The sequence below is a fragment of the Ascaphus truei genome, chromosome 13 (assembly GCF_040206685.1).
Source record: "Ascaphus truei isolate aAscTru1 chromosome 13, aAscTru1.hap1, whole genome shotgun sequence".
Classification (NCBI taxonomy): Eukaryota; Metazoa; Chordata; class Amphibia; order Anura; family Ascaphidae; genus Ascaphus; species Ascaphus truei.
In genome coordinates this window covers 34,016,156-34,029,090 of record NC_134495.1, presented here as the reverse complement: position 1 = coordinate 34,029,090, position 12,935 = coordinate 34,016,156, and the positions used below count along the sequence as shown (strand labels likewise).

Sequence of the window (12,935 nt, the reverse complement as noted above, 5' to 3'; positions counted from 1 at the left end):
CCTATGCCAAACTAGGGGTACTTTACAGGAACAAATCCTCCCTAAGTCTCCTGGTCAGAAAGCGTATCGTACAGCAGTTGCTAATGCCAATTATTGACTATGGAGACATAGTATATGGCACGGCATCTCAAACCCACCTTAGCAAACTTGACACCCTCTACAATTCAATTTGTCGTTTTGTTCTCCAATGCAACTACAACACACATCACTGCGAAATGCTCAAAGAACTAGATTGGTCATCACTAGAGTCTAGGCGCAAAGTTCAACTTTCCTGTCATGCCTTTAAATTCTTTATGGGCAAGCTACCCATCTATCTGAACAAGCTCCTCACCCCTACCACATGCAGCACTTATCACCTGAGATCAGACTCCAAAAGACTGCTCATGGTCCCAAGGCTCAACAAAGTATCCGGCCGCTCCTCCTTCTCTTACCGTGTACCCCAAAACTGGAACAACCTACCGGAGACTCTCACATCCACCACAAGTTTAAGTTCTTTCAAATCTAAGGCTGTCTCACATTTTAATATTGTCTGTAACTGTTTCATTCGCCCATAATATATATTTTCTTTAACTGTGCATGCCATGTCTTGTATATAATGTATACCCTGTTCATTTATGTAACTGTATTTGTAACCATGTATTATTTGTCCTAACTCTGTGCCCAGGACATACTTGAAAACGAGAGGTAACTCTCAATGTATTACTTCCTGGTAAAATATTTTATAAATAAATAATTTCTTTAATGTAATGTTTTTTTCCTCTAACTCTGCCTTCTAACTGTTATACTTCTGCAATAAAGCTCGGTTCTCTTCTTTCTTAAGCAGATTCTGTTCTGCTCTTTCCTTTTTCTCCAAACTCTCCTGTAACTTGTAGTCAGGCTCCCCAAGGCCTACACCCCCGCTGCAGCCTGCAGACTATCCTACTTCCATCTCCACCACACAGCCACCAACCCCTGGGTCTAAGGCCATCCTGGCTCCCCTGCAGGAGCTTACCTACAGCCCATCCTGGAGGAGTTATAGGGAGGGTTTATGTGGGGTAATAGGAGGGATTATATGGGGTAATAAGGAGTTATAGGGAATTAGGAGGAGTTATAGGGGGAGGTTATATGGGGTAATAGGTGGTGTTATATAAGTTAATAGGTGGAGTTATAGCACCAGTTTTGTAGCTGAATAAGTGATAAGTGAAATAACTTCAGGCAGAACAAATTATAGTGTTTATTTTGTGATTATACAACATACAGCACCCCTCCGGGAGTCAGTGCATAGCATTAGCCTGGCTACGCCCCCGAGGAGTCAGTATAGCATTAGCCTGGCTCCGCCCCCGAGTACATTATACGCTCAAGGGAAGAACATTATGAATGTTTTATCCGCGGGATGTTCTGACTCAGCGGGACATCTGTAATCAGCACCTGAGAGAGAGAGAGACACAGTTGGAGGAAAGAGACAGAGGGAGAGTGTGTAAAAAACACATAAAAAAGTTCAGCGCCCCGGGTCTCTCACCCCCAGGAGCCGCTCCTCTCCCCCCCACTTCTCTCCCCCAGGTCGATGCTCCCCTCCCCCCGTCTCTTCCCCCCCTCCCACATCTCTTCCCCCCCTCCCACATCTCTCCCCCCCCTCCCACCTCTCTTTCCCCCCCCCCCTCCCACCTCTCTTCTTCCCCCCCTCCCACCTCTCTTCCCCCCCCTCCCACCTCTCTTCCCCCCCCTCCCACCTCTCTTCCCCCCCTCCCACATCTCTTCCTCCCCCCCCCCCCCAGGTCGACGGTCCCCTCTCCCCCATGTCTCCTCCCTCCCCAGGTCGATGCTCCCATCCCCCCCCACACATCTCTTCCCCCTGGTCTCTCACACCCAAGAGACGCTCCCCCCCACGTCTCATCCCCAAGAGTCACTCCCTTCCCTCCCACGTCTCCTTCCCCCCAGCAGAAGTTCCTCCCTCCCAGATCTCTCACCCCCAGGAGGCGCCATCCCCTCCCCCCAGGTCTCTCACCCCCAGGAGATGTTCCCCTCCCCCAGGTCTCTCCCCTCCCCCCAGGTCTCTCACCCCCAGGAGACGCTCTCTGTAGCTGGGATCATCCTCCCCGGAGCCCCTCGGGGGGAGGGAGGGCAGGTAACGCTGACACACGGTGACAGTCTCGCCCAGGTCATAGAGAGCGCAGGGATCCACCGAGAGAGCGTTTATACGACTGACCAGATACTCCTTGTAGTGAGATCTGAGAGAATGCAAACAGAAATGAGAGAGAGCGCAGAGAGAGCACAGAGAGAGAGAGCGCGCAGAGAGAGAGAGCGCGCAGAGAGAGAGAGAGAGCGCGCAGAGAGAGAGAAAGCGCAGAGAGCGCGCAGAGAGAGAGAGCACAGAGAGAGAGCGCAGAGAAAGAGAGAGCGCAGAGAGCACAGAGAGCACAGAGAGAGAGAGAGCGAGAGCACAGAGAGAGAGCGCGAGAGCACAGAGAGAGAGCGCGAGAGCACAGAGAGAGAGAGAGAGAGCACACAGAGAGAGAGAGAGAGAGAGAGCACACAGAGAGAGAGAGAGAGAGCGAGCACACAGAGCGAGGGAGCACAGAGAGAGAGAGCGAGCACAGAGAGAGAGAGCGAGCACAGAGAGAGAGAGAGAGCGAGCACAGAGAGAGAGCGAGCGAGCAAGCACAGAGAGAGAGAGCAAGCACAGAGAGAGCGAGCACAGAGAGAGAGAGAGCGAGAGAGCGAGAGAGCGAGCGAGCACACAGAGAGAGAGAGAGCGAGCGAGAGAGAGCGAGCACACAGAGAGAGAGCGAGCACACAGAGAGAGAGAGAGAGCGAGCACACAGAGCGAGGGAGCACAGAGAGAGAGAGCGAGCACAGAGAGCGAGCACAGAGAGCGAGCACAGAGAGCGAGCACAGAGAGAGAGAGGGAGTGAGCACAGAGAGAGGGAGCGAGCACAGAGAGAGAGCGAGCACAGAGAGAGAGAGAGCGAGCGAGCACAGAGAGAGAGGGAGCGAGCACAGAGAGAGAGAGAGAGAGCAGAGAGAGAGCGAGCACAGAGAGAGAGAGCGAGCACAGAGAGAGAGAGCGAGCGCAGAGAGAGAGCGAGCGCAGAGAGAGAGCGAGCGCAGAGAGAGAGCGAGCGCAGAGAGAGAGAGCGCAGAGAGAGAGCGAGCGCAGAGAGAGAGAGAGCGAGCGCAGAGAGAGAGCGAGCGCAGAGAGAGAGAGCGAGCGCAGAAAGAGAGTGAGCGCAGAGAGAGAGAGTGAGCGCAGAGAGAGAGTGAGCGCAGAGAGAGAGAGAGCGCGAGCGCAGAGAGAGAGAGCGCAGAGAGAGAGTGCAGAGGAAAGCGAGAGAGAGCGTGGAGGAAAGCGAGAGAACATGTGCAGAAAGAAAGGCAGAGGCCTAGCACGGGCCTCTAGTGGGTGGGAGCTGTGGCTGGCTCTCGTCCCCCCTTCCCCTCACCACGAGGGTTGTTAGTTTTGCGCATGCGCGCCAACGGGGGGGGGAGGACTCGCGCGGGCTTCTTAAACCCGGCGCTTGCTTGAGCTCTTCATCAGCTGTGCAGAGCAGGAAAACAGCTAACCAGCCCACAGAGGCTACCAGGGAAGTGTCTGCTGCTCCCCCCCCCCCCTCATGGCTGCCCAGATCCCCTCACCTGGCTGCCTTAAACCCCCGCATGGCTGCCCATAACCCCCCCCCCCATGGCTGCCCAGATATCTCCCCTCCCCCCCCCCACCATGGCAAAAAAAACGCAATGCGAGCAAGAACAAGGGCTAATTTCCTCCCACAGCGGGGAGGATTTGTTCGCGGTCGAGACTAGCTCCCTGTACACACACCTGACCAGAAAACCCGGAGAGATACAGGTAACAGGAAGTATGTGGATATGTTTAGGCTGTCTGTAACGGGGCGAGCAGTGAGGAAGCGCGCGCGGGAGGCGGGCGAGAAAGTGCAGGTTGTGAGGAGTAATGGGAACTGGATTCTGGGCCTCACTGTTTTCGGGGACTGTTTCCTTTCAAAACATCCAAAAGAATTGCATAATGTAATAAAATATCTGAATGTGATACAGACCACGCATGACGAACACGGGGGGTCAGCGTGGCGGGATTATGACAAGCAGTTCAGGCAGAGGTGGCAGGGGGATACACGGTTGAGTTTGGGAAAGATGGACATGGAACTGTGGATGAATCTAGTGGGACAGGGCAAGCAAGGGGGTAACACGTCCTTTCCCAAGGGTCCAGGCGGTCGGCCCGGGAGTTATTCAACGAGCAGGGGCAAGAAAGGGGAGTGTTGGGTGTTTAACGATAAACACTGCACGCTGGGGGCGGGCTGCAAATTTAGACATGTGTGTAGCCAATGTGGGGGTAACCACCCAGTCAAGAAGTGCTACAAAGCCCCAGGCCACCCCAACCAGGGGAGAGGGTATGCCCCTAACACCGGTTAGCCTTAGTGGTTTGAGCCATTGGTTACGGGGGTACCCCAACCGGGAGAAAGCAAGGTTCCTGGAGGAGGTGTTTAAGGGGGTATCACATACCAGTGGGGAGGGCAGTACAAGCGAGGCGAGTGAGCCGAAATGTGAAATCTGCTACGACACACAAACACACACACACACACACACACACACACACACACACACACACACACACACACACACACACACACACACACGATACAATTGGGATGTATGGTGGGTCCATTCCCATCCCCCCCTCTCGCCCAGATAATTATTTCCCCGCTAGGTGTAGTGCCTAAAAAGGATCCGGGAAAATTCAGGCTAATACAACACCTGTCATAGCCAAGGGGGGGGTCTGTAAACGATGCCACAGACCCGGAGCTATGCCGGGCACAATACCAATCATTCGACATCACCATAGGGATAATTAAACCATACGGGGAGGGAGCAATATTGGCTAAAATTGACATAGAATCAGCCTTCCGGCTGTTACCTTTGGCCCCCAGCAGCTTCGGATTCACAGGGTGTAAATTAGAGGGCGCGTATTACAGGGATAGAGGTCTCCCCATGGGTTGCGCCATTTCATGCGCCTACTTTGAGGCATTTAGTACTTTCCTACCCTGGTGCATAGTCAGTCAGACGGGGACTAGCACAGTTTCTCACTATCTGGATGACTTCCTGCTGGTGGGTCCCCCGGGTTCCCTGCGGGGCCACAGGCTGCTAGAGAGTACCAAGGGGTTATGAAGGAATTGGGGGTTCCCATAGCAGAGGAGAAAACTGAGGGCCCAACAGAGATACTGTCATTCCTCGGTACAGAGATTAACACGCTGGCGACGGAATCACGCTTACCCGCAGGGAAAGTCAGGAAGCTTAGAATGAGCCTAGGTCAGGTCAGGGAGGCCAGGAAGGTGACCCTGAAACAAATGCAGTCACTGCTGGGCCTGCTAAACTTCACCTGCAGAGTAATCCCCATGGGCAGGATGTCTAACCGCAGGTTAGAAAGGGCCACTGCGGGGGCATGGAAGCCCCAACACCGTATCCGAGTCACTAGGGAGCAGAGGGCAGACCTGGAGGTATGGGGGGGGGGGGGGGGGGAGGTTGGGGTTCTCTCAGGCAATTTAATGAGAGAAGGCTGTGGGGACGGGGCTAACTAAGAACATGGCTTTCCTAGAGCTGTTCCCCATTATAGTGGCAGTGGAGTTATGGGCCAAGGAATTGTCAACATACAGGCACATAATATTCTGGGCAGACAATTTGGGGGGGGGGGGGGGGTGGAGGCGGTGAACGGCCAATCAGCAACGTCACCGCCAGTGATAAGGTTACTGCGCAGGCTGGTCCTGTAGTGCATGCTGGGGAATATAAACTTTAAAGCAAACCATGTCCCCGGGAAGCTTAATATAATCGCAGACGCATTATCTCGCTGTAACTGGCCGGCCTTTAGGCGGGCGGCACCAGGCGCCCTTGAAAGAGGTTTGACGAGCCCAAATTATCTGTAGCAGTTAGGGCGGAGGGATTAATTGAGTTGGTGCAGCTATCGCTATCCCCCCCGCACGTGGGGGGGAGCGGTAAGGTTAGCAGAACCCATCAGCTAATCAATTTATTTACTTAACCAGAAGCGGACGGGCATGTCACGGGCAAAGGTGGGGTGCACGCTAGCGGGAGGGCATATCACAGGCAAGGGTGGGGTGTACGCTAGCGGGAGGGCATGTCACGGGCAAGGGTGGGGTGTACGCTAGCGGGAGGGCATGTCACGGGCAAAGGCGGGGTGCACGCTAGCGGGAGGGCATATCACGGGCAAAGGCGGGGTGTACGCTAGCGGGAGGGCATATCACGGGCAAAGGCGGGGTGTACGCTAGCGGGAGGGCATGCCACGGGCAAAGGCGGGGTGCACGCTAGCGGGAGGGAATATCACGGGCAAAGGCGGGGTGTACGCTAGCGGGAGGGCATATCACGGGCAAAGGCGGGGTGCACGCTAGCGGGAGGGCATATCATGGGCAAAGGCAGGGTGTACGCTAGCGGGAGGGCATATCACGGGCAAAGGCAGGGTGTACGCTAGCGGGAGGGCATGCCACGGGCAAAGGTGGGGTGCACGCTAGCGGGAGGGCATATCTCGGGCAAAGGCGGGGTGTACGCTAGCGGGAGGGCATGCCACGGGCAAGGGTGGGGTGTACGCTAGCGGGAGGGCATATCACGGGCAAGGGTGGGGTGTACGCTAGCGGGAGGGCATGTCACGGGCAAAGGTGGGGTGTACGCTAGCGGGGGGGCATGTCACGGGCAAGGGTGGGGTGTACGCTAGCGGGAGGACATATCACGGGCAAAGGCGGGGTGTACGCTAGCGGGAGGGAATATCACGGGCAAAGGCGGGGTGTACGCTAGCGGGAGGGCATATCACGGGCAAAGGCAGGGTGTACGCTAGCGGGAGGGCATGCCACGGGCAAAGGTGGGGTGCACGCTAGCGGGAGGGCATATCTCGGGCAAAGGCGGGGTGTACGCTAGCGGGAGGGCATGCCACGGGCAAGGGTGGGGTGTACGCTAGCGGGAGGGCATATCACGGGCAAGGGTGGGGTGTACGCTAGCGGGAGGGCATGTCACGGGCAAAGGTGGGGTGTACGCTAGCGGGGGGGCATGTCACGGGCAAGGGTGGGGTGTACGCTAGCGGGAGGGCATATCACGGGCAAAGGCGGGGTGTACGCTAGCGGGAGGGCATATCACGGGCAAAGGCGGGGTGTACGCTAGCGGGAGGGCATGCCACGGGCAAAGGCGGGGTGCACGCTAGCGGGAGGGAATATCACGGGCAAAGGCGGGGTGTACGCTAGCGGGAGGGCATATCACGGGCAAAGGCGGGGTGCACGCTAGCGGGAGGGCATATCATGGGCAAAGGCGGGGTGTACGCTAGCGGGAGGGCATATCACGGGCAAAGGCGGGGTGTACGCTAGCGGGAGGGCATGCCACGGGCAAAGGCGGGGTGCACGCTAGCGGGAGGGCATATCACGGGCAAAGGCGGGGTGTACGCTAGCGGGAGGGCATGCCACGGGCAAGGGTGGGGTGTACGCTAGCGGGAGGGCATATCACGGGCAAGGGTGGGGTGTACGCTAGCGGGAGGGCATGTCACGGGCAAAGGCGGGGGTGTACGCTAGCGGGAGGGCATATCACGGGCAAGGGTGGGGTGCACGCTAGCGGGGGCGCATGTCACGGGCAAGGGTGGGGTGTACGCTAGCGGGAGGGCATGTCACGGGCAAGGGTGGGGTGTACACTAGCGGATATTACATTTTTTCTGAATGCAGGGGCAGGTAGATATCACCATGGATGTCCTCCATAGGTGAATACTGATTGGTTGGGGCAGAGGGGAGCGCAAGTGGGGGGATAAGAGGGAGCCGGTAACGGTGGAGAGGTTACAGAGCTTGAACAAGGCGGCAGAGTCGGTAGGCGCAGGGTCTTTCGAAATTGTTTTATTTAAAGCGGCTTTCACTTTCGCCTTTTTTGGAGCCTTTAGAGCAGGGGAACTGGTAGCAGCGTCACAAACTGGCGGGGACACTGCCCTGGTGCTAGGAAATGTGATTATAGGGGAGGAGACAGTGGCATGCCGCATACACAGGTCAGAAACTGACCAGCAGGGAGAGGGCTGGGCACCTGGAGTGCCCTGAGCGCATGAGAACAGGAGGGTGTGCCCGGTGAGGGCGGCTACGCCAGCAGCGGTCACAAGGGGGCGAGGTCTTTCTGGCGCATAGAGATTCAACTCCTCCACCCAAATTTCAGTTTCACAGCATTTTTAAACGTTGCCTTGAGCAAAGGCGCCACCAATTTTGGGGCAGCGGCAGCCTCCCAGCGGGGGCTGGCTATCGCGCAGATTAAGGAACCGGGGAGGTGCAAATCTAATGCTTACAGGGGGGTACATCAGGTCCCGGCAGGCGAGTAATTAAGCTAATCGTGCAGTCCTAACGTGCTTTCTGTCTTCCCAGCGGGAGAGGCGGGCGCGGGACGTCTGGCTGATAGGTCATTCTTTCATGTACTGTGCCCGGGAGCGAGCAGCGAGCAGCGAGCGCGCTGGGTCTGCAGCTGGGAATCCCACAGGGGAGCATGAAAATCCGATGGCTGGGTAACAGAGGAATGTGCTGGAGAGATTTGGGGCCGACCACCACAAGTGTGCTGGCAGTGAATGGAAGGAAGCCCCACGTGGTAATGATCCACCTGGGCGGGAATGATATGGTGGCCACCAAGTCTTTAGACTTAATCCAGATACACGCCGACTGCGCCAGATTTAAAGCTCTCTGGAATGACGCAGTCTTATTTGGTCAGAAATGATACCTCGGCTGGTATGGAAGGGGGCGCGCAGTTGTGTGGGCATCGAGAAGGCAGGGCGAGACATGAACAGAGACGCCCGTAAGTACACCCTCTCTTGTGAGCGGCTGACTGCGAAGCATGTGGAATTTGAGGACAGGGGGCGTGCTTGGCAAAGGACGGGCGGGGTGCACCCGACGGACGATGGCATGGACATTTATATTAATAACATGCGCAGGCCTTTGCAAGCGATCAGCAGTCAGGGTTTAGGGTCACAGCTTGGGGTGTGGGGTGAGTCCCTAGTAAGTGGCCTTAATGGGTCCTACGGGTGACGGAACTGTCAGGCCAGTCATCGTAGGGACACCGTGAATACCCGAAATGGGGCTCCACCCGATGCGGATGGGCCCCGGATAGCGGTCCCCCCGAAAAGAGTGTGCGGGCTGGAGGCGCCGACGCAGGCGGTCGGGCGCTGTCCCCTGGCAGCAATCTAGGGAAGCCGGGCTCTATCCTATGCGGGTAGGCCCAGGTGACCATGATAAGGGGGACATAGGGTGAACGGATGACGTGGCGGCCGGGAGATGTCTCCCGCCGGACGGTAGATTAGGGCGGTTTGGAGAAGGTCTCCCGCCGGGCGGTAGATTAGGGCAGTTTGGAGGAGGTCTCCCGCCGGACGGTAGATAAGGGCGGTTTGGAGGAGGTCTCCCGCCGGACGGTAGATAAGGGCGGTTTGGAGGAGGTCTCCCGCCGGACGGTAGATTAGGGCGGTTTGGAGGAGGTCTCCCGCCGGACGGTAGATAAGGGCGGTTTGGAGAAGGTCTCCCGCCAGACGGTAGATAAGGGCGGTTTGGAGGAGGTCTCCGCCGGACGGTAGATAAGGGCGGTTTGGAGGAGGTCTCCCGCCGGAAGATACCGAGAATAGGGCTGACGACAAAGGACTAGTGCCCGGCTGACCGTTTATTTTCACGTATTGTTAAGGCTTTAAAGCTGCGACCAATTTTGACTTCCACAAAACTGTGTGGTCTCCGTGTGTTGGGTGGGAGAGGTGGGGGAAGTAAACCTCGCGGTTGGCACGCTAAGCTTTTAATTAGAGAGACACAGGGGGTCGCAGAAAGGACACTTACTCGCACAACCCAGCGTATCCCGGGGCGGTCTCTTTCCCACAAGCCTCGTCTCTCAGACCCTCCAAGGTCTCCTTCTGCTCAATAACACGACACCCTCCTGAGAGACATGAGGGGGGGTGGGGAGTGAGAAAGGGGGGGGGGTGGGGAGTGAGAAAGGGGAGGGGGTGGGGGAAGAGAGAGAGTGGAGAGGGGGGGGGGAAGAGAGTGGGGGGGGGGGAAGAGAGAGTGGGGAGGGGGGGGAAGAGAGAGAGTGGGGAGGGGGGGAAGAGAGAGAGTGGGGAGGGGGGGGAAGAGAGAGAGTGGGGAGGGGGGGGAAGAGAGAGAGTGGGGAGTGGGGGAAGAGAGAGTGGATAGGGGGAGAAGAGAGAGAGTGGATAGGGGGAGAAGAGAGAGAGTGGGTGGGGGGGAAGAGAGAGAGTGGGGGGGAATAGATAGGGGGGAGAGGGGGGGGAGAGATAGTGGGGAGAGGGGGGGGAGAGAGTGGGGAGGGGGGGGAAAGAGAGAGTGGGAGGGGAGGGGAAGAGAGAGTGGGGAGGGGAGGGGAAGAGAGAGTGGGGAGGGGGGGGAAGAGAGAGTGGGGAGGGGGGGAAGAGAGAGTGGGGAGGGGGGGAAGAGAGAGTGGGGAGGGGGGGAAGAGAGAGTGGGGAGGGGGGGGAAGAGAGAGTGGGGAGGGGGGGGAAGAGAGAGTGGGGAGGGGAGGAGAAGAGAGAGAGTGGGGAGGGGGGGAAGAGAGAGAGTGGGGAGGGGGGGAAGAGAGAGAGTGGGGAGTGGGGGGAAGAGAGAGTGGATAGGGGGAGAAGAGAGAGAGTGGATAGGGGGAGAAGAGAGAGAGTGGGTGGGGGGGAAGAGATAGTGGGGAGAGGGGGAAGAGAGAGAGTGGGGGGAAGAGATAGTGGGGAGAGGGGGGGGAAGAGATAGTGGGGAGAGGGGGGAGAGAGAGAGTGGGGAGAGGGGGGGAGAGAGTGGGGAGGGGGGGAAAGAGAGAGTGGGGAGGGGGGAAAGAGAGAGTGGGGAGGGAGGGGGGGAAGAGAGAGTGGGGAGGGAGGGGGGGAAGAGAGAGTGGGGAGGGGGGGGAAGAGAGAGTGGGGAGGGGGGAAGAGAGAGTGGGGGGGGGAAAGAGAGAGTGGGGGGGGAAGAGAGTGGCGAGGGGCGGGGAAGAGAGAGTGGGGAGGGGGGGGAAGAGAGAGTGGGGAGGGGAAAGAGAGAGTGGGGAGGGGGGGGGGAAAGAGAGAGTGGGGAGGGGGGGTGGGGAGGGGGGGTGGGAAGAGAGAGTGGGGAGGGGGGGTGGGAAGAGAGAGTGGGGAGGGAGGGTGGGAAGAGAGAGTGGGGAGGGGTGGGGGGAAGAGAGAGAGGGGAGGGGGGAGAGAGAGAGACATCCTCACCTCCGGGAGAAGACTGTGTTCCACTGGGGGGATCTGTGTTAAACTGCACCTGGGATATCTGACAGAGACAGCCAGAGAGTGAGAGAGGCAGCCAGAGAGGGAGAGAGACAGCCAGAGAGGGAGAGAGACAGCCAGAGAGGGAGAGAGACAGCCAGAGAGGGAGAGAGACAGCCAGAGAGGGAGAGAGACAGCCAGAGAGGGTGAGAGACAGCAAAGGAGAGAGACAGAGTGAGAGAATCAGCCAGGGAGACACGTAGTGAGAGAGACAGCCAAAAAGTGAGAGACGGAGTGAGAGAGACAGCTAAGGACAGTCCAAGAGAAAGAGACAGCCAAGGAGAGACAGGGAGTGTGAGAGACAGCTATGGAGTAAGAGAGAGGGAAAACGAGAGAAAACAGGAGAGGGAAACAAAAGAAAGAGGAACAATGGGAGAGTGTATCTGATTCAAAGAGACATCCCCGTTTCACCTGTAGAAGTCTCTGCAGACGAGACACCTCCCAGTCTCGTAGGTAAAAGAGACAGTCACGAGGATGGTGTGCGTGAAGAGACATCCGCACTGCACACGATGGGAAGATGCACTTCTATGAGACAGCCACCGAGAGTGACAATGTAACCAAGAGAGAGTCGCTAAACGCACACACAACATACGCACGCGCGCACAGTGTAACGCACGCGCGCACAGTAACACGTTCACACACACACAACGTAACAAACACGCACACACACAATGTAACACGTTCTCACACACACACACGCACACGCAACGCGTTCTCACATACATACACAACGTAACACGCAATGCAACGTGTTCTCACATACACAAAGTAACACACTCACGTAATGTAACGTGCTCTCACACACACAAAGTAACACGCTCACACGCAATGTAACGTGTTCTCACACACACAAAGTAACACGCTCACACGCAATGTAACGTATTCTCACATCCACAAAATAACACAAGCACACACACAATGTAACACGTTCTCACACACACAACGTAATACAATCACACGCACAGTAAATCGTTCTCACATACAAACACAACATAACACGCCCACACATAATGTAATGCGTACACACATACACACATACACACACAATGTAAGACTTACGAAATGTAACGTGTTTACACACAGAAAGTAACACGCTCACACTCAATGTAACGTGTTCTCACATACACACACACACACACACAAAGTAACACACACACACACGCAATGTAACGCGTTATCACACAACATCACATGCTCACCCTCACACATGGGTAACCTACACGCAATGTAAAACGTTCTCACAAACACACACACACACACACACACAACGTAACACGCTCACACGCAAACGTAGTCTCACACACAATGCAACCCGATTAACACACACATACTGTAATGTGCTCACACAAAATAAAATCCGCTCACACACACACACACACACACACACACACACACAATGTAACGTGTACACACACACACAATGTAAAACACGCAGAACGTAACACACATTACTCACATTCTTGGGGTGGAAAGTGTTGTAACATCCACTGCAGAACTGGTGTCGACACTGGGAGCAGATAAAATGCATACACCCCCCGCGGGCGAGAGAGTACGAAAACTTACAGTGCGGGCAACCTGAGGGGGCACAGTGTGTATAATATATATATATATATAGCATGAAGATAAGCGCGTATACACCCCCCGCGGGCGAGAGAGTACGAAAACTTACAGTGCGGGCAACCTGAGGGGGCAC

General features: G+C 56.5%; 1 protein-coding gene across 1 annotated transcript in view; it reads right to left on the bottom strand.

Moving 5' to 3' along the window:
• Positions 1–1,189: 1,189 nt before the first annotated feature.
• Positions 1,190–12,935, bottom strand: part of RNF31 (ring finger protein 31) — a gene marked incomplete at its 5' end in the record, with an annotated part of 82,772 nt that continues 71,026 nt past the window's right edge. Inside the window, 6 exons of the mRNA XM_075567992.1 lie at positions 1,190–1,407; positions 2,039–2,207; positions 9,807–9,903; positions 11,189–11,246; positions 11,654–11,767; positions 12,699–12,817. Of these exons, the coding sequence (XP_075424107.1) occupies positions 1,351–1,407; positions 2,039–2,207; positions 9,807–9,903; positions 11,189–11,246; positions 11,654–11,767; positions 12,699–12,817 (614 nt within the window). The remainder of the gene's footprint in view (positions 1,408–2,038; positions 2,208–9,806; positions 9,904–11,188; positions 11,247–11,653; positions 11,768–12,698; positions 12,818–12,935) is intronic.